General features: G+C 40.9%; 1 protein-coding gene across 5 annotated transcripts in view; it reads right to left on the bottom strand.

The window, feature by feature from the left end:
• Positions 1 to 18,044, bottom strand: part of LOC149813732 (protein ILITYHIA-like) — a 113,214-nt gene extending 95,170 nt beyond the window's left edge. For 3 of the 5 annotated variants that reach the window (XR_016428271.1, XR_016428272.1, XM_089991595.1), the window contains exons 1-11: positions 17,787 to 18,044; positions 8,612 to 8,991; positions 8,364 to 8,495; positions 7,827 to 8,208; positions 7,545 to 7,691; positions 7,266 to 7,450; positions 7,045 to 7,177; positions 6,863 to 6,936; positions 6,076 to 6,152; positions 5,900 to 5,936; positions 5,637 to 5,803 (exon numbers count right to left, since the gene is read on the bottom strand). Coding sequence is in view for 3 of the 5 variants with exons in the window: in XM_089991595.1 (XP_089847721.1) it covers positions 5,637 to 5,803; positions 5,900 to 5,936; positions 6,076 to 6,152; positions 6,863 to 6,936; positions 7,045 to 7,177; positions 7,266 to 7,450; positions 7,545 to 7,691; positions 7,827 to 8,208; positions 8,364 to 8,495; positions 8,612 to 8,991; positions 17,787 to 17,892 (1,820 nt within the window). In the remaining 2 variants the exon portion in view is untranslated. The remainder of the gene's footprint in view (positions 1 to 5,636; positions 5,804 to 5,899; positions 5,937 to 6,075; positions 6,153 to 6,862; positions 6,937 to 7,044; positions 7,178 to 7,265; positions 7,451 to 7,544; positions 7,692 to 7,826; positions 8,209 to 8,363; positions 8,496 to 8,611; positions 8,992 to 17,786) is intronic. The other 2 variants (XM_089991596.1, XM_089991597.1) reach the window with 2 other exon arrangements.
• Positions 18,045 to 22,131: the final 4,087 nt, after the last annotated feature.

Genomic DNA, 22,131 nt, shown 5'->3' with positions numbered 1-22,131 from the left:
TGTAAGTTGAAAAATATGAAGTAAAGTGGCATGACAAAAATTCTTGAAAGAGATGCAGCATATAAAATCCCGGTTGTTTACTCCCAAACAGAGCTAAAACTCTTTTCCCTATGAACACTGGCTCCTAATGTTGTTTCTTATGAATTAGCGGGATTTTTGTATTTTGATGGTTCTATGCATTGTCAAGCAATCAAGAACTTATGTGAAGCTCTATTGACATTTGTCTTATTGGTAGAAATTTATGGAAACGTTACGAATCCTCTCTTGAGTGACTTCTAGCTACTGGCTACCACAAGGCCAATTACCATTTTCCAACATATACTTATTTCCTTAATTTTATGCTTCTGATAATACATGATGAATATTATAGTTGATTATGCTATGATAGTGATACCTAGTACCTGTTATGAAGTTAACACACACACAGGGAAGATCCAAGAGCACACATACCACAAATCCAATGATCACATCAGTCCACCAAATCAGGCACTACGGGCACAAACACAAGGACCACTAAGGACACACTCACAAGAGACCCTAAGGGTCTCTCTGATTGCTTGTCCAAGATTGGACAGACCCTTAGAACATAACAGACAAAACATATGTTCTGTCTGTAACAACCGTACTTCGTCCCATGTTTGTTTCAACTCAAATAAAAAATCAAATTTCAAACATCCCAGAACTCACCCGAGTCAGGCTGAGTCAGGCTGAGTCCGCAACCGAGTCTTCTCAAAGCGAGTTTGCCTTGCCGGGTTGACTCGCTGGAGGGCCGAGCCGAGCCGAGTCAGCGAGTTGACTCGACGAGTTTTAAAACCTTTGTTTGCCCATCTGTCTGCGGATGAAAGCTTGTTGAAAACAACAAATCAGAGCCAAGTAGCCGAAATACTTCACGTCAGAACTTGCCTGTGAAGCGAGCATCGCAATCACTCACAATGCTCTTTGGTATGCCTCAGTGTCTCACCACATGCTTTACAAGCAACTCTGCAGTCTTCTCTAAAGGGCACTCTTTAGAAGTTGGGATGAAGGTGGCATACTTTGAGAAACGATTCACCACAACCAAAATAGAACTGAGACTCTCTACCTTTGGCACACTAACAATGAAGTCCATGGAGATGTTATCTGAAAGACGTTCTGAAATTGGTAGAGGCTCAAGAAGACTGGCAGTCTTCTGGTTTGTCCCCTTATCTTGCTGGCAGATGAGGCATGTTCGCACATACCCCTCAACATCATGTCTCATCTGCAGCCAATAGTAGTCGCGTTCAAGAAGTGCTAAGTTCCGCTCCTGACCAGAATGGTCGGCCCATAGTGTATCATGGCACTCCTTAAGCAATTCTCGACGAAGGTTTCCCCACCGCGACACGAAAACGCGTCTTCTTTTTGTCACGAGGAGGTCGTCTTGTAGCTAAAATCGTTGAGTCTTCCCTGCCTACGCCAGAGAAACAAGGTGCTATGTTGTCAGATCCTGTTGTGTACCTTCGCGGATGCGGCTCAGCAATGCACCCTCCAAATGCACTTAAGAAGGCTCTACGCGTGCAGCTACCAGTTCAACCCTGCGACTCAAGGCATCCACCACAACATTGATATTTACAACATTGTACTCTAAGGCAAAGTCAAACTCAGCCAAAAACTTCTACCACCGAGCTTGCTTAGGCGTCAGCTTCTTCTGTGTCTGAAAATAGCTCATGACAACATTGTCCGTCTTGACGACGAACTGGGCACCCAAAAGGTAGTGTCGTCAAGTCCTGAAGCAATACACGATGACTGTCATCTCACGTTCATACATCGTGTAACGCCTCTGCCTCATTTAGCTTAGGACTCTCATATGCAATCGAATGACCTTCATGCATAATAACTCTGCCGATGGCAAAGTTTGAGGCGTCTGTGTGGACCTCAAAGGGTTTTGAGTGATCAGGCAGTCGCAGCACCGGCTCCCTCACTAAGGCTTTTTTTCAAACCGTCGAAGACATCTTGGCATGCTCCTGTCCAGAGTCATACCCGATTCTTCTTTAACAAGTCAGTGAGGGGCGCAGCAATGAGGGAGTAGCCTTCAATGAATCGTCAATAGTAATTCGTCAAACCAAGGAATGACCGCAACTCTGGGACTTTGCTTGGCGGAACCCATTCCTAGATGACTCTTATCGTTTGCCCAGTCATACGCAATACACCACGTCCCACAACGTGGCCAAGGAAGCTGATATCCTCCTGCTCGAAGAAGCACTTCTCTTGTTTGACACAAAGGTTCTTCTCCTTTAGCACATGAAACACTGTTTGCAAGTGCCTGACATGTTCCTTCATATTGTTGTTGTAGATCACGATATCATCCAAGTAGACTATCACGAACTTGTCTAAGGGTAGAAGATTTGGTTCATTAAAGTCGTGAACGTAGTTGAAGCATTCATCAACCTGCATGGCATTACTAAGAATTCATAAGCACCATAGCGGGTGACGCAAGCTGCCTTCGACTCATCACCTTCAGCAATCCTAACCTGTCAGTAGCCCGATCGCACATCTAGCTTGGAATAGATACGAGCACTGCCTAGCTGATCAAACAAGTCCGTTATCAGTGGCAGCGAGTATTTGTTCTTCATTGTGACCTTGTTCAAAGCACGGTAATCCACACACAATCGCTTGGAGCTGTCATGTTTCATCTGAAATAGGACCGGGGTGCCAAATGAGGCTTTCGATAGACGAATAATGCTTGTATCCAACATCTCGTCCAGCTGCCTATGTAGCTCTTTCAACTCAGCTAACCCCATGTAGTATGGAACCATTGCGGAAGGCTTCGCTCTCGAGGTCAACTCAATCTTATGGTCGACCTCGTGTATTGGTGGAGGACGTTTCGGCAATTCCGGAGGCATCACCCCCGAAACTCTTCCAACTGCGAAGCTAGGGTTTGTGGCACTGCTGCTTGCACCTTCCTTTCTTCTGCGCGCACAGCAACTAAGAATGTTTGCTCCCTATGCTTGACACATTTCTTTAACTGCATTGTTGACAACACTGAAGTCTTGCCTTTTTACGAAAAGCACTGCACTGTGTGGGACAGGTTTGGCCTCATGATCGTCAACGTGTTAAACTTTGACAGCATCATAACATTCTGGCTTCGCAGAAACTCCATACCCAAAATCACCTTAAAACCATTCAGGGGCACCACAAAGAAGTTGGCTTTATCGGCCCAACTCCCTACTTGGATAGCCATATCTCTTGCTTCACCAAAGGATAGGCTTGGCCTCAGAGTTCACCGTTTTGATGGTCCTCTGCTTTGGAACGGGCTTCAAGCCCAACCGCTCTGCCTCTTCCTGCGAGAAGAAGTTGTGTGTGGCCCCAGAGTCTACCATTGTTGAAGTAAACTTTCTATTCGTAATGATTTCGAGATACATCAGTTCTTTGCTAACCTGCATGTTCTCAATTGCGCAACTTCTAGCTGTGTTGATCGATTGCATGACCCCCATCCTTGGTTGCATGGTCTCCATATCACTGCATTTTGTCTGCACCGCATTGGCTTGCCCGTCGTCCTTCACGAGGCCCTTTGAGCACTGCCTGGCGATATGCCTATCGCCATAAAACCAGCATGTCACAACCGCACTCTTGTTGCTATTGTTATACTTTGTGTTGTTTTGTTTCTTGTCGGATTGGTGGCGTATCGACGCCTCAACTTTGCTTTCGCGTCACTCATCCTTTTTGCCTCCGTGATCAGGCTTCTTACCGACTTTGGTTGATAGGGGGAAGGGCTTGCGCTGAGTGTCAGCTAAATGCTCGACTGTCACATATGCATCTTCCAAAAGACGGGGGTTGCTCATTTCCACTTGAGACTGTGCCCATGGTTGAAGTCTCACAATGAACCAGTTGTGCTTGTCCTCTTCTGGCATATTAGGCACCTCCATCATAAGCTTCTAGAATGTTCTGACATAGTCTTGTAACGAACCAATATGTTTAAGTTCGTCCACCATCATGTACGCCTGCCTCTACTCATTCCTCGACATGAAGTAGTTGTGCAACTCCATTTTGAAGTCGTCAAAGGTGTCTATCATGCATTGACCCCTCTCCATGTCACTGCGCTTCCGCCTCCACCAAGCGATAGCATCTCCATCGAGTAGAGCTGCTACAACCTTGATTCTAAGATCCTCAAGCGTCACATTCTGAATATCTAATTAGTCTTCTACTTGGAACAAGAAGTTCTCAATGGCCTTGCTACCGCGAGAACCACTGAACTTTGTTGGTCTTGACACATCAATCCTTAATGGCGTCTCACAATTTTCCCCATTTAGGTTCACTGTTCGCTGCAATGTGCGGTTCTTCAACTAAAGCTCTCCTACTTCAGTCTAGAAGTCGGTCACTGTAGTCATCAACGAAGTGACATGTTCCATCAGCAAGATCACCTACTCTTACAGGCTCGCCACCACATCATTCAGTCCACTGAATGATTCAACTGCGCGTGAAATCGCTTCTTCGTGCAAAGTCACATCTTCCACTAGCCTGTTGACAGTTGCAGGCTCTTGGCCCCGAGGTGAAATCATCTCCTCAGCTTCAGCAACTGTCTAGCCTTTGGTGTTGTACAAGTTTTGATAAGGTGTCACAATGTCTTGCTCACAAATCGCAGTCTGTCGGCGTATCTGTCGACACTGACTCCGAAGTCCCTTCCCCAGCACGAGAACGAGCTCTAGTACCACTTATCATGGGCCTATTTCCTTCAATAGGCCAGCGCGGCGCGACAGTTCTTCATTACCGCCGCAAGCCTACTTATCGCTCGCTTGTCAGTCATGAAAGCTTGTAATCAGAGATCAAGAGCACAAGAGAGAATAGAGGGAGAAGAATTGCAATCACAAGAAGCAATCACAACGAGGGTAAACAAAAGAAAGCTCAACGCATTTTATTTATTCACAATTTTGCCCGCAGGCTATTACAGTTCAAGTATACTAGTTGCCCCTTCAGGGTATTAATTCACATGAACCGGACAGCTTACATCAGACTCAACAAAAGCAAAACAGACTCTAGACGCAACTTTACAATGTAAGTCACAAGGGAACAGTTCAAGTAAAAGGATTCATTAGAAATACATAATTAAGACAGAGTAAGTTGTTATGTTTATTGCTTTTCTATTTATTCATGTTTTTCCCTAGACACCGATAGGCTGACTGGAAAAAAAAGGAACAAAGATCTTAGAGGAGCAAAATGGGATAAATACATTCCTTATCAGTTTCAGTGCGTCAAGGATATTTTCTTCTTTCATGTGCAAAAAGCATACCATGCCATTACACACATCATTTGTTTTCAAGGGTCCATATCATCTTTTTTTTCAACAATGGAAAAAAATCACAATGTCACGATAGATTGCCAAAAAATCCATATCATCCATTCAAAGTTATTCTACATAGTTTTCACTTAATTCTAAATTTACATGAAACACATTTGTACAATTTAGCCACACTAAGATTCTGCAAAGTTCTCCAGTCAAAACAACACAATCTCACAAAACAGTAAAGCTTAGTCAGGGAATTGACATCCAGTATGGGGATCATCTCAAGGCTACAATTTAGAAACTAACAGGACACTAAGATGAACAAGCAGTTAAGCCCATTTTCAGAAGTACTGACAGAACCAGCACCATATACAAAGCAAACTCAGCTTATACCATATACCTTGCCTTCAGAAGGTGCACTTTTTCCCCAACTAATGCTAGCCAGTCTGTAAATTCCATCAGGAAAGACTCTGATAATAGTGGTGAAGAAATAATCATCTGTTTAACAGCATCTAAAGACAGCCTACGAACTTCCCATGTTGGATGGCAAATTAAATGTATCATCAACTGTTCCAGGTAATTGAATTATAAGTAATAGATTTGGAATCATTTGATGCTAAGATGGTGAAAATAGCTACAATTGTTTCATTCTATATATTTCACCTGTAACAGCTGTCTGGTTGATAACACATCAGTCACCCTGCAAATCAGAAAAGGAAGGATTAGGACCTGATCAGGTTGCAATCATCAACAAGTCTAGATTCAAAATGACACTTAAAAAATCATTATTTCTCAACAAATAACACGCAATGACCTACAAAATGAAACAAGTCATAGACCTGCTTGGTTGTTCAACAAGTAGCACCTCAACAAGATCCACACATGCCATACAATCCTCAGCTGGTAGTTTTAATGCCTGTGAACAAAACAAGAGAGAAATTATTGCACAGAATTGCAATAACAAAGTACTTGAGAGGATCTCAAAGCACTTTTAACCACAGTTACTAGAGTAAGAAGTAAGTTGGAGAAGTGATGCATGAAGCGTGAAGCATGAAGCATGAAGCATGAAGCATGAAGCAGGAAGAAGTGAGAAGCCAGTGTTTAAAAAATACTTGGATGCTTCAAATGTCAAGCATTTAGGAAGCATAAGAAAAACTGGGTAAAAAAATGAAAACAAGTAGAAGATAACATAAGAATACAGTTGAAACTTGTTTTGTTTTTACTTTGAATAAATTTTAAGTATCTTTATCAATAACATTTACAAGAAAAACATATTTTGAAAAAAGAAGGTACAATCCTTTTAACTTGAGAAAGACATTTACAATGTCAAGAAGATTTTTTTTATATTGTGTGAAGCAAGCTTTTCAACTTTTTAATATAGAGCTTCGCATGAAGTTCTGGAAGCGGGAAAGAAGCGGGTCATTTCACACTTCCAAATAAAACCTACAAAGTTTTCAGCTGCTCCAAGTAACTAATTTTAGCTCATAGTATCACCTCATCAAGATGGAAACCAGTAGAAATAATCAGGTTATGAACTTAGCAATTTTTTTTAATGTCAGAATATTCATGGTTAAAACAATTTGCAAGTTCCTCCTAGGAGAAAACGACATTGTCAGCAAAAATTACCAGAGATACAGGCACAACAGATGCATCATTTTGAGAAACCACTTGCCACATCCTTTCTTTCAATACAATCTCTTCTGTAATGACAGACCAAATAAATTATTTGAAAAAGGAAAGCAAATATAAGGACACTGGCAGAATAATAGTGTAGCACTACACCAGTGAAGATTTGACCGAAGATGCACCTGATTTTGAGTCTACAGAGACCATCTTTCCCACTGAAAAAAGAGCATAAATACCATCCAGTCGTTGTGAAGGCTTTGTGAAACCAGTTTTCACAAGTTGGACAAGTGGCTCCAGTAGAGGCAGCAACTGCAGCTTTAAAACACAGATTAATATGCTGGACAACAAATCTGCAAGTCCAAAAGGCACGACCATGAAGATCCACCAATGACTTGAAAACTACCTTTATTAATACATCAGGATTCTTGCAGGTGATTTTCAAGCATCGAAGATGTGCCCTCCTTAAAACTTCTTTCTCTTTCAGTCCAGCAGCAAAAAATGAAACAACATCAGAGTTAATAACTTCTGCAGACCTTACTGCCCAAGATGCCAACGCTGCTAAGATTGCAAGCTTCACTTCCTCACTCGCTGCAAGTCATCAAGTTCACAGAACTCGTGGCATGAGAAATATAAAAAATTAATAAAAAATAGACCAAAGAACATCAAATGACAATAGCCTTACCATCTGCCCTGTAGCAGGATACCAAATAGTTACAAATGGAAGAAGCCACGTTGTTCATCATTTTCCCCACAGGAGCCTTTGACAACTCTTGCAGTGATCTAAACATACCTACTCTCTGGTAAGGAAATGCCAACTTTCCCTCTGAACCTGTATGAACTAATTATTCAGTATAGTCCAAAACGAAAATTCTTTAGGACCACAAAATTCAAAATGGCAAAATAAGGGTCCTTTACGATCACAGTTAAATAAGAGAACACAAGAACAGAAAAGAACAGGATTGACCATTAATAATGGAGCTGATAGACTTGAACATTGCCATTATAACATCTGGATCGCTACACCTTTGGCTCGTATAACCAACAAGAGCAGTAGCCTCAGCTCTCCTTCCTTCATCTGAATGTCGAGCTTGTTGTAAGACTACCAGAAGAAGCTCAGTTGCATATTTGCTCAAATCAAGATCAACTGATCTCAAAAGCACTCCAACAGATTCCAGAACAAGTTCTGGGCTGCGTTTAAGCATTTTAATGGAGGATGGTAGCACAACGGTCCTGAAATCATCATGCACCATATGCTTGAAAAGTGGGCAAAATGCTTCACTGATGGACTTTTGTGGTCTCTCCCTTGAACTCAAGACCATTTTTACATATAGATCAATAAATAAGGCCTGTCAAAACAGGGAAACAAAAAAGAGATCAAAAAATGACAAACCACAATGGAGAAAAGATCAGACAACCTCAGGCTAGTGCAAGCAGCTCAAACAAACAAAGGAAAAAAAATGTTCCCCAGAACATAGTAGAGCAAATTATGCATAAGACTTGCCTTGTGTTGCTCAAAAACAGAGGGTGTTCTTGTTGAATAATCTAACAAAATCCCAACCATATCAACACCATCACCAAGAGAGAACCTAGAGTCCTTTAGCTCGTCTATATAAAGTTTGTATGCATCTGATACCTTAAAATCGCAGGGCACCAGAGAATAGTTAGTGCCAAGGCAACAATTTCAATAGTGAGCCAAGCCAAATTCTAACACATGAGGACTAGAAACACATCTGCAAGACTAGAGAGTACCTTAGTAATGAACTGAAAAAATGCTTTTGTACCAGCCCTACGCACACGAAAAGAACCCTGAAAAAGAATATGAAGTAGGGATGCTTGTAAAGCAGCAATTTTTGAAAACCCATTCTTCGAGACAATGGTAAACCGGCTCCATCTAAGGAGAATGAAGGACCACCTAAGCAGCTTGTAACAAAAAAAAAGGTTTCGAGCCTTGAGTTGCTTTTCAACACACTGAACAAGTCTGGCAGCAAAGCTTTTCATAAATGTATCTTCGTCTAGTGCTTTAGTAATAGTATAATCTACAGCTTTTCTTGATGTCCGATCATCATAAATGAATAATGTTTGAAATACAATGTCAACTAATAATGATGCAACATCCGGTGGCATTTTTCCTGCAGAAAGTCAAATTCAAAATGTTAGCAGAAAAGACCTCAATGATTAAAACAGAAAAATAAATTAGATTTAAGTGGAAAGAAAGGAGAGAACTGCCAGGTATAGGTAATATCTATCCAATGCATCTCATGAAAAAAAAAAAACTAGAAAAGTACCTAAAGCTTACGAAGAAGGGATTTTCAGCCTTACAGAGAAGGCATACACATATTTTTTAAGACACCAATGAGAGTGCCAAAAGTAGATGTGACACAGTCTAAGAAATTATCTTATAAATCACAAGGACACAGTGGTTATTGAATTTAATGAGGTGATAATAAGTGAAAAGGCATTGGATTAGCTTATCATTGTTCATAAAGCCTTGAAAAGTGACAAATTGGATTTACATGCTTCAGAACATTTTCTATCATTGGGAAGCTATTTGTATTGGAAAGCATGAGATGGGAGGACATCCTATATGGAGTCTTTAACATGGAGAGACCTAATACTGCTTATGGTAAAAAGGAAGGAAGGATACACTTGGTCTGGCATTGGTGGCTCTCCTGCATTGGTTGGATGGTAGGAAGAGACACAGTTATGACTTATTCACATAAAGCCGGGAATCATGTCTAATGAGATACCAGCCTACCATTTTGTAAACAGGTAAACTTTCATGAGTCATTCATATGAAGTTAAGAGTACACTTATCCTGAAATCATAAATCAACAAGATTCTTGTCTTTCTTTAGAACTTTCTTTATTTTGTATATCAAGCGTGTAGCACTTCTTTCTCAATTTAGTGTCTATATTTTCTAGTAATAGTAGTTTATAAAGAACACAAACTCCTTAGGTCATTCATGGCAAGATCTATAAACCATTGGCATACGAGATATTAACATGGTAGAGAACATATGTGCAAGTATATTTGTAACGCCCCAAAATTTCAAACTTGCGAACCTTTCAGAAAACAGGCAATAGACTAAAAAAAATCTCTTTCCTTTCAGAGTTTGTTTATGAAATCAGCAGAAGACTATTCTTTTGTTAAATTCAGAAAGGCAAGCTGACAACTTTGGGCACGTTAGCTAAAACAACCAAAACTCACAATCCATGTTACTTGCAAAACACTTGGAAAAGTCACTTTCATTTAAAGAAGTTCCCAAATAGTACAAAATTCGAATATCCAAAGGGAAATCCGTGACAAAACCCAAAAACGTCCAGGACGCGAGCTAAGAGCAAGAAAAAAAAAGTCTTGAAGCCATCTTGCAATCGCGTCATCGCCCGTGGTGTACCTAACAATCACTTGTACCCATTGAATAGGTTAGTTTCGCGAAAAAACTAATAGGTGCACAAGAGAGACTATAGGAAACTGAATTAAGTACATTTAATTCAACAATGCTAAGCAGTTTAAAACAAATATGCAGTTAAACACGTAAACAATTCAAAGCTCGACTGAACAAAACGTTTGTGTGATTAAACTTTTGTCTTCGCAAGAGTTTATACAGATCCATAAAAAGGGTTTAGCAAAAGACTATAAGAAATGTTATCTTCTACTTAATTCGACACGGATGAAAAGACACAAAGAGACATTTCTCTAGCTTGTTTTCGTTCCTTGAACGGGGTCTCTATATTTAATCATTATCAGGTCATTGTTTGTCGCTCTCACTATTTCTAACAAATTCTTTGTCCTAAACAACCTTAATTTATTCCCGTCTCTCAAGACCTTACGCGGCCAACTGTCACCTGTTTTGACTCACTTAAGGCGTCATACTTTCTCAGAAAAGCCTACCCTTCCATAGAAATTCCAAAACATGATCATGATCTAAAATCAATAAAGATTTGATTCTCACATCTTGGTTCAGCATACAATCATGCTAAAACAGAAAGTCAAATCTATAGATTCATAACTGGCTATTTCAATCAATCTCAGAACATCATCACAGCTCACCATAACTTTTTATACAAACAACAACAACAACTACGCCTTCATCCTAAAACAATTGGGGTCGATGATATGAAGCAAAAAAGAAAATCATTCTGGATCTTCCACATGAATCCTTCTCCTCCAATCATTTTTATCCAATGTCAAGTCCTCGGTGAGGTTCAAAGCATTCATATCCTTTCCTATCATCTCCATCCAAATCTTCCTAGGCCTACCCTGACCTCTTTTAACTAATATATTTTCCCATTTCTCCATCCTTCTAACTGGAGCATCATTATGCCTTCGCCGAATATGTCCAAACCACCGTAAACGATTCCCTCTCACCTTATTTTCAATGGGTGCAACGCCTACCTTCTTACGTATCTCCTCGTTCTGAATCACCATAACTTTTTATGTTAATCAAAAATCACAAGTTCCACGTCGGATCGCTTGGTCTGGGAAATTTACGACCTCACAAGGAATTACCGTCCTAGATGGTATAACTGGTCTTAGACAATACACTTCCTCATAGGAGTTCACCGTCTTTGCAGTTACCCGCTCTTGGACAATGTACATCATCACAGAGAATCTAAACCTCTAGCCGATTTACCAGATCTTGATCATACATACCCTCACAGAGAATCTTTTGGGAACCCGGTCCTCAACAAATGTCATATCCAATAAAAAATATTATGATACACGCATCAACACAAATGACCGCTCTCAGGGCCGATAGCCACTATTATAATTAACAAGATCAATGTCGGATCACATGGTCTGGGAAAGGTACAACCTCACAAGGAATTACCGCCCTAGATGGTATACATGGTCTTGGACAATACACTTTCTCACAGAAGTTCACCGTCTTTACGGCTACCTGCTCTTGGACAATGTACATCCTCACAAAGATTCTACCGCTCTAGCCGATTACCAGATCTTGATCATACACACCCTCGCATATAATCATTTGGAGATCAGGTCCTCAACGGATACCATACTCAGTGATACATGCATCAATACAATCGATTGCTCCGAACAATTGACCGCTCTTGGGGTCAGTACCCACCAATATGGGCACAAGCATGTATACCAGCAATATGCATCGTATCACTTCACATGGTAAAACAAATCACATAGGATTCAAGTTATACGAGCAAATATTCAGATCATTGCATCATCATATGCATTCACAATTCTTATCTCAAAGCACATCGCATTCAACCTTTCCAGCGTGTAACTCACGCACATATCTTCAAGACATTTTAATCAAATATTCATGATACTTATCCATCATATTATACAGGTATGATATATTCACACAAACAATCATAATGCAATCTTCTGTAATACAACTATGTAGGAGTGACATGTCATTTACCTGCATAAGCATCATAATCATAAGAATCTCGGAGACACCAAAGTCATATGTAATTTCATCGATAAGCTTTTACTTGACAAAAATATGTATCCAAAACACACGAAAGTCTTATGACCCATCAACCAGTGTGAACAGACTTTATGTTTCGATATTACTGACCTGCGGATACATGCAGACAAATCATAGAAAATACTGAGACTAGTTTGAGAGTCTGTTATTCTATGTATTTTCAATAACCCGAATAGCTAGTTGAGTCCGCTCCTAAGGGGACGGCTTTAGCCGAGAGATGATTCCCCAAAGGGCAGGTACTTGGCAACGGATGCATCCAACTTCTGCAGAAGTTCATGGGATCTACCACCGAGGATAATGTCTGGTAGTCCCTTCCCCTAACTCCGATGAGCGGAGAGGCTGGATCTTTGCCCGTGGGGTGGTTGTTAACAACATGTCCATTGGAGTGTGTACCGCTCTGTCCTCTCCCTTGACAGACTACAAGAAGTGAATGAGTGTGTCAGAAGTAAATTAAATGACAACTCATTCTATATGCTCTGGTCTTTTGACCAAATGAGCATCTTACCTGTGAAGACGATTTCATTTTTATGTGTTTACAGCATTATGCATTTAGCATTGTTCGAGGTCGCACGACCGTCTCATCCGATCATCGCAGTACTAGCGTGTAGTGCATGACTACAAGTACTCTAGGATGAAAGGGGTATAGTTCATCAATAGGAGCCTCAAAAAAAGTGTTTCGCAAAGATGTAATGTTTCTCAAACTTTACTTTATCCTTTGAAACAACCAAAAGTTTGTGCCAACAATTGGCATACGATTTTCAAGAATCTTATCTGCTATCGTGGTATCTATATGCCTCGCATGACCCGATACTGGCCTCGATAAACGGGATACAGGTTTCTCAACAGAACCCCCCACTAAGAAGTTCGCTCAAGCCCCGATTCAGAGTTACCCGAGATATGTTGAATAGACGAACAGAACCAGCCAATCACATCCTTCCAAATACTTCAATTTAGGAAGTCTTTGATGCTTTTGCGCAACTCGCTATATTCTCAAGTCTACCTTGCAAGACTGCTCACTTGAAAAGTCAGGATCCCTGCTAGGGATCCCTCTCCTTAGACGAGGATGTATCGTTAAGCTCTCGACTCAACTCTTGTCGCAAAAGGGAGAGCGGTAAATGCCCTTTGCATCTTCCACGAGGATGCCTTTTATAGAGCATGCAATGAGCGAAAACTTGAGCGTCATCTCCAATGGCAAGACAATAACGAAACATTTGCAAAAGCAGGAGCCTGGGCGCAAAGCGCGACGGCAAAGTAAAGACATGGCAGAAAGTAAACGACAAGGATTGTGAAACCGCGTCCTTGAGTTAAATGTGTACTCGTATATATATATATATATATATATATATATATATATATATATATATATATATATATATATATATATATATATATATATATATATATATATATATTTGTCTTTTTTAGTTAATTTAACTCAATTCAATTGTCCAAGTCTTTCGTGCAATCTTCTCCTACCATGGGGAGTTGCGAGCTTGTTGGCGTCTACGGGTATAGGTGATTGATGGCTCGGACCGCGGAGCGCGAGCGGGATCCATCGTACGAGCTACAAAAGCGACGATCTTAGCAAACTTATACCAAAAATAGAATGTCAGGGGCACTACCGCTGTCCTGACGTGAATGAAGCAGAGGCAGGGGCATCGTGCCCTTGCGCACCTGCTATAAGCACAAGTAGCAGGGGCAGGGGTTGCGAGCCCTGTTGACCTGTTGTCGGCAAACTACGATGAGGCAGGGGGTTGCACCCCTGCTTGCTGAAGGCAACGAGGGAGGTCGGGGCTTCGCCCTGCCTGCCGAAAGAGCAAAGAGGCAGGAGCGAGGCCCTTGCCCGCTAGACACAAAGGGGGAGGCAGGAGGCTTTGCCCCTGCCTACCGAATATGCAGAGGCAGGGGCTTGGCCCTTGCCTGTCGAACACACAAACAGGCAGGGGGCGAAGCCCTGCCTAACGCCAGAGAAGAGGGAGCGGGGAGGGGGCTCGACCCCCCTCCCCTGCCGTAACAGGGAGTAGGGAGGATGCTTGACGCCTCCCCTGCTGTAAAAGGAAGCAGGGATGAGGTTGGCCCCCTCCCCTGCTAAAGATGGTGCAGGAAGGGGGTTTGACCCCTCCCTTGGCCGTAAGGAGCACAGGGAGGGCTCGGCCCCTCCCCTGCCTACAGAGGGCATCGGGAGGGGGCTCGGCCCCTCCCTCGCAAAACACATTGCAAGGAGGGGGCTCGGTCCCTCCCCTGCAATTTAAGGCAGCAAGGAGGGGACTTTGCCCCTCCCTTGCGATCGAGGGAGGCAGGGAGGTGGCTCAGCCCCTCCTTGCGCAAACGGAGAGTGAGGGAGAGAGAGACGGAAAGAAAAGGAGAAGAAGGACGAGGGGAGCGTACCTAGGGGTTGCCGGAGGGAGGGTCACCGGCATGCGAGCGTCGCCGATGGCCTGGTAGTCGGGAGGTCTCCAACGAGCCGACGAGAGAGAGAAAGAGTCGGGGGCGAGAGAGAGTGCAGAGAGAATCGAGAGAGCGAGAACAGGAGAGCAGAGGGGAAGGAGGTTTCGAGAAACCTCCCCCCTTTGCCTCGCTGTCTTTAAAAGGCGCGAGGGAGGTGGTGCCTCCATTGGGTTCGGATCCAACCCGAATCCAAGTTATTATTTTTTTTTCGGGTTTTACAATATTTCTCCATTATCAATTGATGGAATCATTACAATAGCCACAGATTCTGAGAATTTATGAACTAACTCAAACTTTTCCAAGCTGATCATACTCCTCTCCCTTTTTTCTTTTTCTTTTGCTTTTTCTTTTGGGTGTTTGTCGGTGTGTGTTTGGGTGGAGGGGTATTGAATGCAAAATAAGTGTGTGTGTGTGTGTGTCTATATATATAATGGGGATTATGCTGCCACCTTTTCGTTAGGTCACAGTGAGGACCTCCAAAATCATAGTTTTAGGCAAGGTTGTAAGTACTATATCGGTTGGGCCCAAAGCAACACCATATCATATCGTATCATAAATGAATCATAAATTTTTAATAAAAAAAATCAAAAAGTCTAAAAAATCAAGCAAATCAGAAAAAAATTAACAAAAATTCTAAAAAATATCATAACGCATGAAACAATGATGAATTGCACACAATACAACCATAAAATTACAGTTATGTCTCTATGAGCTATATAAGACATCATCAAACATAAACTAATATAGAATCATAGATAATATTCATGCATATCTCACAAGAACAATGTCACAAGACTCATACTTTCATATTATAAAAATAAAAACAAAATAACTAAGTTTATGAAATACGACTCAAAAAACTTAAGATACTGGGGGTATATCGTACGACACACCCGATACAGGTACAATACACATCGTATCATTTTCCCCTAAAGTAACGATATGTATTGTACCGTATTGTACAATAGTTACAACATTGGTTTAATTCTTTTATGTTAAATTTGAACTGTTATATGTGTTTATCTTTGCTTATTTATTAAGAAACGAAATTCATTTCGACTTTATTTGATGTAAAAATTGTGAATATTTTACCATAAAGTTTTAGTACAATATCAACCACAGAGTTACCAAAAGTGTCATACTATATGGAGAAGTGTGCTTCCCCGAAGCACGTTTCGGAAGCACGAAATGTGGTGCTTCCGAAAACGTGTGGGGGAAGCGCAAAAAAAAATTGAGAAGCGAGCTTTCCTCTTTTTCTTACTTTTTTTCCTTTTTCGCTTCCCTCTCGCTTCCTAGGTCACTTCCGGTTCGCTTCCTAGGTCGCTTTCGAGACGATTCTTGATTTGTTTCTAAGTCGTCCCGCGCTTCCAGATCCTTAAAATCTTGGAAGTGCCTCGCTTCCCGCTTTACCGTCTGGCAACTCTGATTAACCATCATTTTTTTACCTCTTTAAAATACACGTGAGCATAAAGTTGCTTATCAAAAACATGTTTTCTATTGAGTAAACAATGATAAACACATCTAACCATTCAAATCTAGCATAAAATACCTAAAACTGTGATTTTGGAGGGTCCTAATTGTGAGCTAACGAAAAGGGGCAGCATAATCCTATATATATATAATGCTACGGTGCTCCGAGAGCACCTACACCCATCTAGTAGAAATCACATATGCAGCAGGTTGATTTTTCTCAATCAGGCTTCATAAATGTGTTCAACATAGTTTATTTGATAGGAATCATGTCTTGGATCATGTTTTTTGACATAAAACAAGATTTTTTAAATTATTAAACTTAAGTACATTGTGGGTCATTGATTTTTTAAGGTCTTAAAAATCTATAAAAACATCATAATCACATTATCCAAAAAAAAAAGTTCTAGTTAAAAATGCATTTATATCGTATCTATAAGGTCTGATCTACCAAAAAACTCAAGAATTTTGAATAATCAAAGCTCTTACTAGGTGGGAGTAGGTGCACCCAAAGCACAGTAGCATTCCTTATATATATATATATATATATATGTGTGTGTGTGTGTGTGTGTGTGTGTGTGTGGAGGGAGCACTCAAAGTTCATAATATTCCATGATTTCCATGTACACCTTGTGATAAAGGAGATCATTTGAATTTTGTAAGACAGGAATACCTTAATTCCTTAGACACTTGTGCTGGAAGATGAGCATCTTGTAACCTTTTGAAATCTTTCTACTATAATTTACCAATAGACCCTTATCAAAAAGGAACAGTTATGTCTTTTACCATATTATTTGGCTATGGAGATACAGAAACACAACTCTGCCTGTGCGTTTATGTGTTCATGGGCACGAGTTGTACATTGTGCGGCTGTTCTATTTCCATGACAGGTGTTTATTGGTAACATATAAGATCTATCGCCAATGAACCAAACGGAACAGTTCTGAACGAGAATTCTCAAGTAATTCATTGTGTCCGTGTGTTTGATCACAAGTGTGGGGGTTTGTGAACCGTGTGGTTGTTGTTCAATGTCCACGACAGTTGTTTGTTGGAATCAATTGAGATACACTATGAATTTACCAAATTCAACAGCTCCGGAATGCGATTTCTCCAAGAATTCATCGCATCGGTTTTTTGTGTCGTGGCTACCCTCAAGCTCGTAATGCCAAATTAAGATAAACGGTTCAGCAAGTTACCATGTTGACATGATTGCTAGATAAAGTGCTCCTTCCGACTACCGACTCTCAACAAAAAATAATGAATTCGACGCAGTGCAGCGTCTCGAGCAACTATTTTCAACTCTAACAACACCAGCAACAGAGAAAACAACGATAACACATTCTCAACACCATAATTCAGTAACGATACACCTTCTCAACAACGCAATTCAGTATCGAACAAACGCAAACGGTGCCCAATTGCACTGAATCGAATCGGATCGCGATCAAAACGCAGGGCAATAAATCATCTACCGGTCGAAAACAAACCGAACGAAAAACCATCGAAAAGAAGGGAAACTCCGACGATCGCCCTCACCTTTAGTCTGTTGAACAACGGACAAGACATCGTCGCGAAAGATCTTCACCCGCTGCTTCGTCGAAGAGGTGCAGGCCTGCTCCGACACGGCAACGAGTGTCTCCATCGCCAAGGCAGCAGCAGCAGCAGCAGCAGCAGATCGATCTCTGGAACTAAACGAGCTAGGGTTTCCAGTCAGCCACGAAGTCGAAGGGATGCCTTAGGTTAGGGTTTTGGCTTGGCTGGTGAGAGGAGCGTCGTTGGCCTCGCGGATACACAAGGGAGAACGAACGAAAGAGAGCCGTCGATCTCGCTCGAGATGGCGGCAAGGGAGAGGCCTACTAGGGTTTTAGCGAAGTATGGCGGTGGATAGAAATAGTAGGGGGTATGGCTTTGGGTTTGGGGTTTTGCTTTGGTAACTGGGTGCGTTGGGGTTTTGGGTTCAACTTAAAAACCAAGCTGACAACGGTTTTAAACGGCTACCAATTTATCGTCCAACAATGGAAGCTTTACTCTTTTTTTACGATTTGAGCAAATGGGAACTTTTATATTAAAAATTGTCCACGGGCAAAAAGTGAAATCTTTTTCTTAACACTTACGTTATCGATGTCATCTACACGTTTGGTTTAGTAGAAACGGTATTTTCTCACGGTATTTTCTCAATGTGCATGTTGGATTTTAAGAACGTTGAAATTTTTTATTGCCTAAAATGTATGGAATTCTTAACCTACGAAAAATTGCATTTTGACGTCCAAGAAGTAAGATCTAAGTATAGGTTCTTGCTATTTTGACAACAATGAATACAGATTCCATAAAAATGGTATTTCCCTATGTGCACGTTTGGAAGCAAGAAAAACTTGTGTAAGAAAAGAAAACTTTGCCTATTAGAAGTTTTGATATGATGATTTTTTTTAAATAAAAATTTTTCACTTGTTTGGGTAGCATGAAAAAAATAAAATAAAAATGAAAAAACAAGAGAGATGAGGAGGGTGGTGGTGGTGTGTGAAGCTTCTCGGACAGTTTTTCTACAACAGATGATGGTGGTGGTTGAGCTTCTCCAACACAATGGTAGTTTTTCGAGAGGTGGGTGGTGGTGGTGAGATGGATGGTAGTTGTGGTGGAGCTTATTCGATGCGGTCTTCCAGGAGATGAGTGATGGTAGGTGGTAGTGTGGTGGTGAGAAGGATAGTGGTGATGAATTGTGAAAAATCTTGGTGGGGTTGTTTTTTAAAGGCGGGCGGGTGGTGGTTGTGGTGGTGAGAAGGGTGTGTTAAAATATACACTGCGTATGGATCTGGATCCAGATCCATACGCATGGCATGTTAAATGAAACACATGTCAAATTGGCTTCATTAATGGCATCCTTGTAATATCTCTGATATTACAAGGATCATTGTATACCTGTTTATTTTATATATCCTAGGGTTTGGAGGTCGAGCCCCAATGTGTGTGTCGCCCCAGCCGATTGTGCATCTCTCTCTCTCTCTCTCTCTCTCTCTCTCTCTCTCTCTCTCTCTCTCTCTCTCTCTCTCTCTCTCTCTGTGCATAAGTTGAACCCTTCATACGAAATCTCGGCATAACCAGAAGAAAAGAATGTAGTTGGCTCAAAATGTGTTTATAAAACAAAGTATAAGCCTGAAGGAAGTATTGACAGATATAAGGCACGACTTGTTGCTCGAGGATTCACACAACAATATGGTGAAGACTACGATGAAACTTTTAGTCCCGTAGTCAAAATGGGTACTATTTGTGTCATCATATCCCTAGCAGTCGATCGAGGTTGGAGCCTTAGCCAGATGGATGTTAAAAATGCATTTTTGCATGGAACTTTAAAGGAAGAAGTGTATATAGAACAACCTCCTGGTTATGCCGAGAAGGATCCTACTGCCTGGGTGTGCAAACTAAGGAAATCTCTGTATGGGTTGAAACAGGCGTCCCGTTCCTGATTTGAAAGTTTCTCTATGCAAATTCAGAGTTATGGTTTTAGAAGATGCTCGCTGGATCACTCTCTTTATTTACCAAAAGGAAGACAATGTTATACTTCTTCTTATATATGTTGATGACATTGTGATCACTGGGAGTTCATATAATCATGTGCAAGACGTAAAGCAGTCTTTAATGAAAAAAATCAAGATGAAAGATTTAGGGGAGTTGAGGTACTTTCTTGGTGTGGAAGTTGACAGACAACAAAACACATTGACACTCATGCAACAAAAATACACCCTTGACCTTCTGGAAAGAGCCGGAATGACGAATTGCAAACCAGTCAGTACTCCTAGTGTATTACATCAAAGGTTGAGCTCTGAAGATGGTCATCCTTGTGTCAACCCTACAACGTATAGAAGTCTCGTGGGGATGTTACAGTACTTGACCTTTACCAGACCTGATATAGTTTATGATGTGAATCAGGTATCCCAGTTTATGCATGCTCCAACGGAGGGTCATATGGAAGTTGTGAAGCGCATTCTACGTTATTTAAAAGGAACTATATGAGACGGACTTGTTTATCGCAAGGGCGATAATCTGCATAGAGGACATGAACTCATCACTTATACAGACGCAGATTGGGCAGAGGATCCAGATGAGTGACGATCTGTCTTTGGATATTGTGTATATATTGGACACAATTTAGTGTCCTGGAGCAGCAGAAAACAAAAGGCAGTGGCACGATCGAGTACAGAGGCTGAATACAGATCGATGGCTGCAGGGACGACAGAAGTCACATGGCTTAGACACTTATTGAGTGATCTTGGGGAGACAATTATTCGATCATTTCTTCTATGTGACAATCAAAGCGCAATCAACATTGCATGTAATCCTATTCAGCATAGCAGAACGAAGCACATTGAGATTGATCAACATTTTATACGGCAAAAAGTCAAGATGAAGGAGATAGAACTACGTCATGTTCGAACAGAAGATCAAGTGACAGACCTGTTTACCAAGGGGTTAACAGGACGTCAATTTTGGCTATTGAAGAGCAAGCTGTACATGCTCCAAAATCACGTACAACTTGAGGGAGGGTGTTAAAATATACACTGCGTATGGATCTGAATCCAGATCCATACGCATGGCATGTTAAATGAAACACATGTCAAATTGGCTTCATTAATGGCATCCTTGTAATATCTCTGATATTACAAGGATCATTGTATACCTGTTTATTTTATATATCCTAAGGTTTGGAGGTTGAGCCCCAATGTGTGTGCCGCCCGAGCCGATTGTGCATCTCTCTCTCTCTCTATATATATCTCTCTCTACTTTCCTGTGCATAAGCTGAACCCTTCATACGAAATTTGATAGGGTGATGGGGAAAGCGAAAAACACCATCTTCTTTTGATAGAAAACAATTTTTCACCTCTTCTTTGGAGGAATGTTTCTTATAAAAAATGTACTTTTTAGAAAAACTCTCTTAAAGAAAAAGTCTTCCGTTTGGAATGGTTTCTAAACCGTACAGTTTTTTCACCTTGTATCATTTTTCTTATATTTTTTTCACTTTTAAATGTGCCCTATGAGTTTCTATTTAGCTGTTTGAAACCTACAAGTATAGCCAATACTTTCTCTTTTGTATTGTGTTTGTATTAATAGTATTGCGTTGGAAAGACAATCTGGTAACCTAGTGAAGATTAGAACGGAATTGGCTTTGAGGTGCGCAACAATAGCATATTCTTAAAAGCCATAATTTCCCCTTTCACTTGAGGACCTGAGTGCAATAAGGTGATTTACAACCTTGTTGGCTTTTTTTCTTTTTTTTATAAGTTGGGGTTAGGCAAACCCCTACAAGATATTTCTCAAGTCCCATGTAGCAGAGGGATTTGAACCTGGGTTTTCAGCCTGGCACAGGACGCCGCTTACCACATGGGATATCACCTCGGTTACATTGGCTTTCTTTTGCACCTAAGAGAAATTACCTCCACGACACAACAACCTTGAACAACTTCAGAAGACAAACAAAGAAGAGGAAAATGATAGATAAATAAGAGTTGCATCAACAGATGAAGGTGACCACGGATCGGAGCATATATTGGCGTGGGTTGAACAGCTAGTCAATAGGACCTCAACATTCCATTGACAACAACTTTTTTTCATGAAATAATAAAAGAAAAAATATATAGTGGTTTTGTAACATGATACCATGCATTTTTTTTTTTCTGCATAGATCTAGCCACCAAATGGTAAATCTAACCATACATATGCACTTATCATGATTTAGTTAGTATATTATAAGGTTTTATCATGTTTAATACACCCTATTGATAAACAAGTGATTAAGTGATTCTTCTTGTTTGCAACATAGATAACACTAAAATGCTTATTTTCTTCACATTATCAAGCACATTAAAAGTCTCCCTACAGTAACAACAGG

This window comes from Nuphar pumila, chromosome 16 (assembly GCF_984573655.1).
Source record: "Nuphar pumila chromosome 16, dmNupPumi1.hap1.1, whole genome shotgun sequence".
NCBI classification, from domain to species: domain Eukaryota; kingdom Viridiplantae; phylum Streptophyta; class Magnoliopsida; order Nymphaeales; family Nymphaeaceae; genus Nuphar; species Nuphar pumila.
Note: the sequence above shows the minus strand (reverse complement) of the source record. Positions and strands in the feature narration are given on the sequence as shown.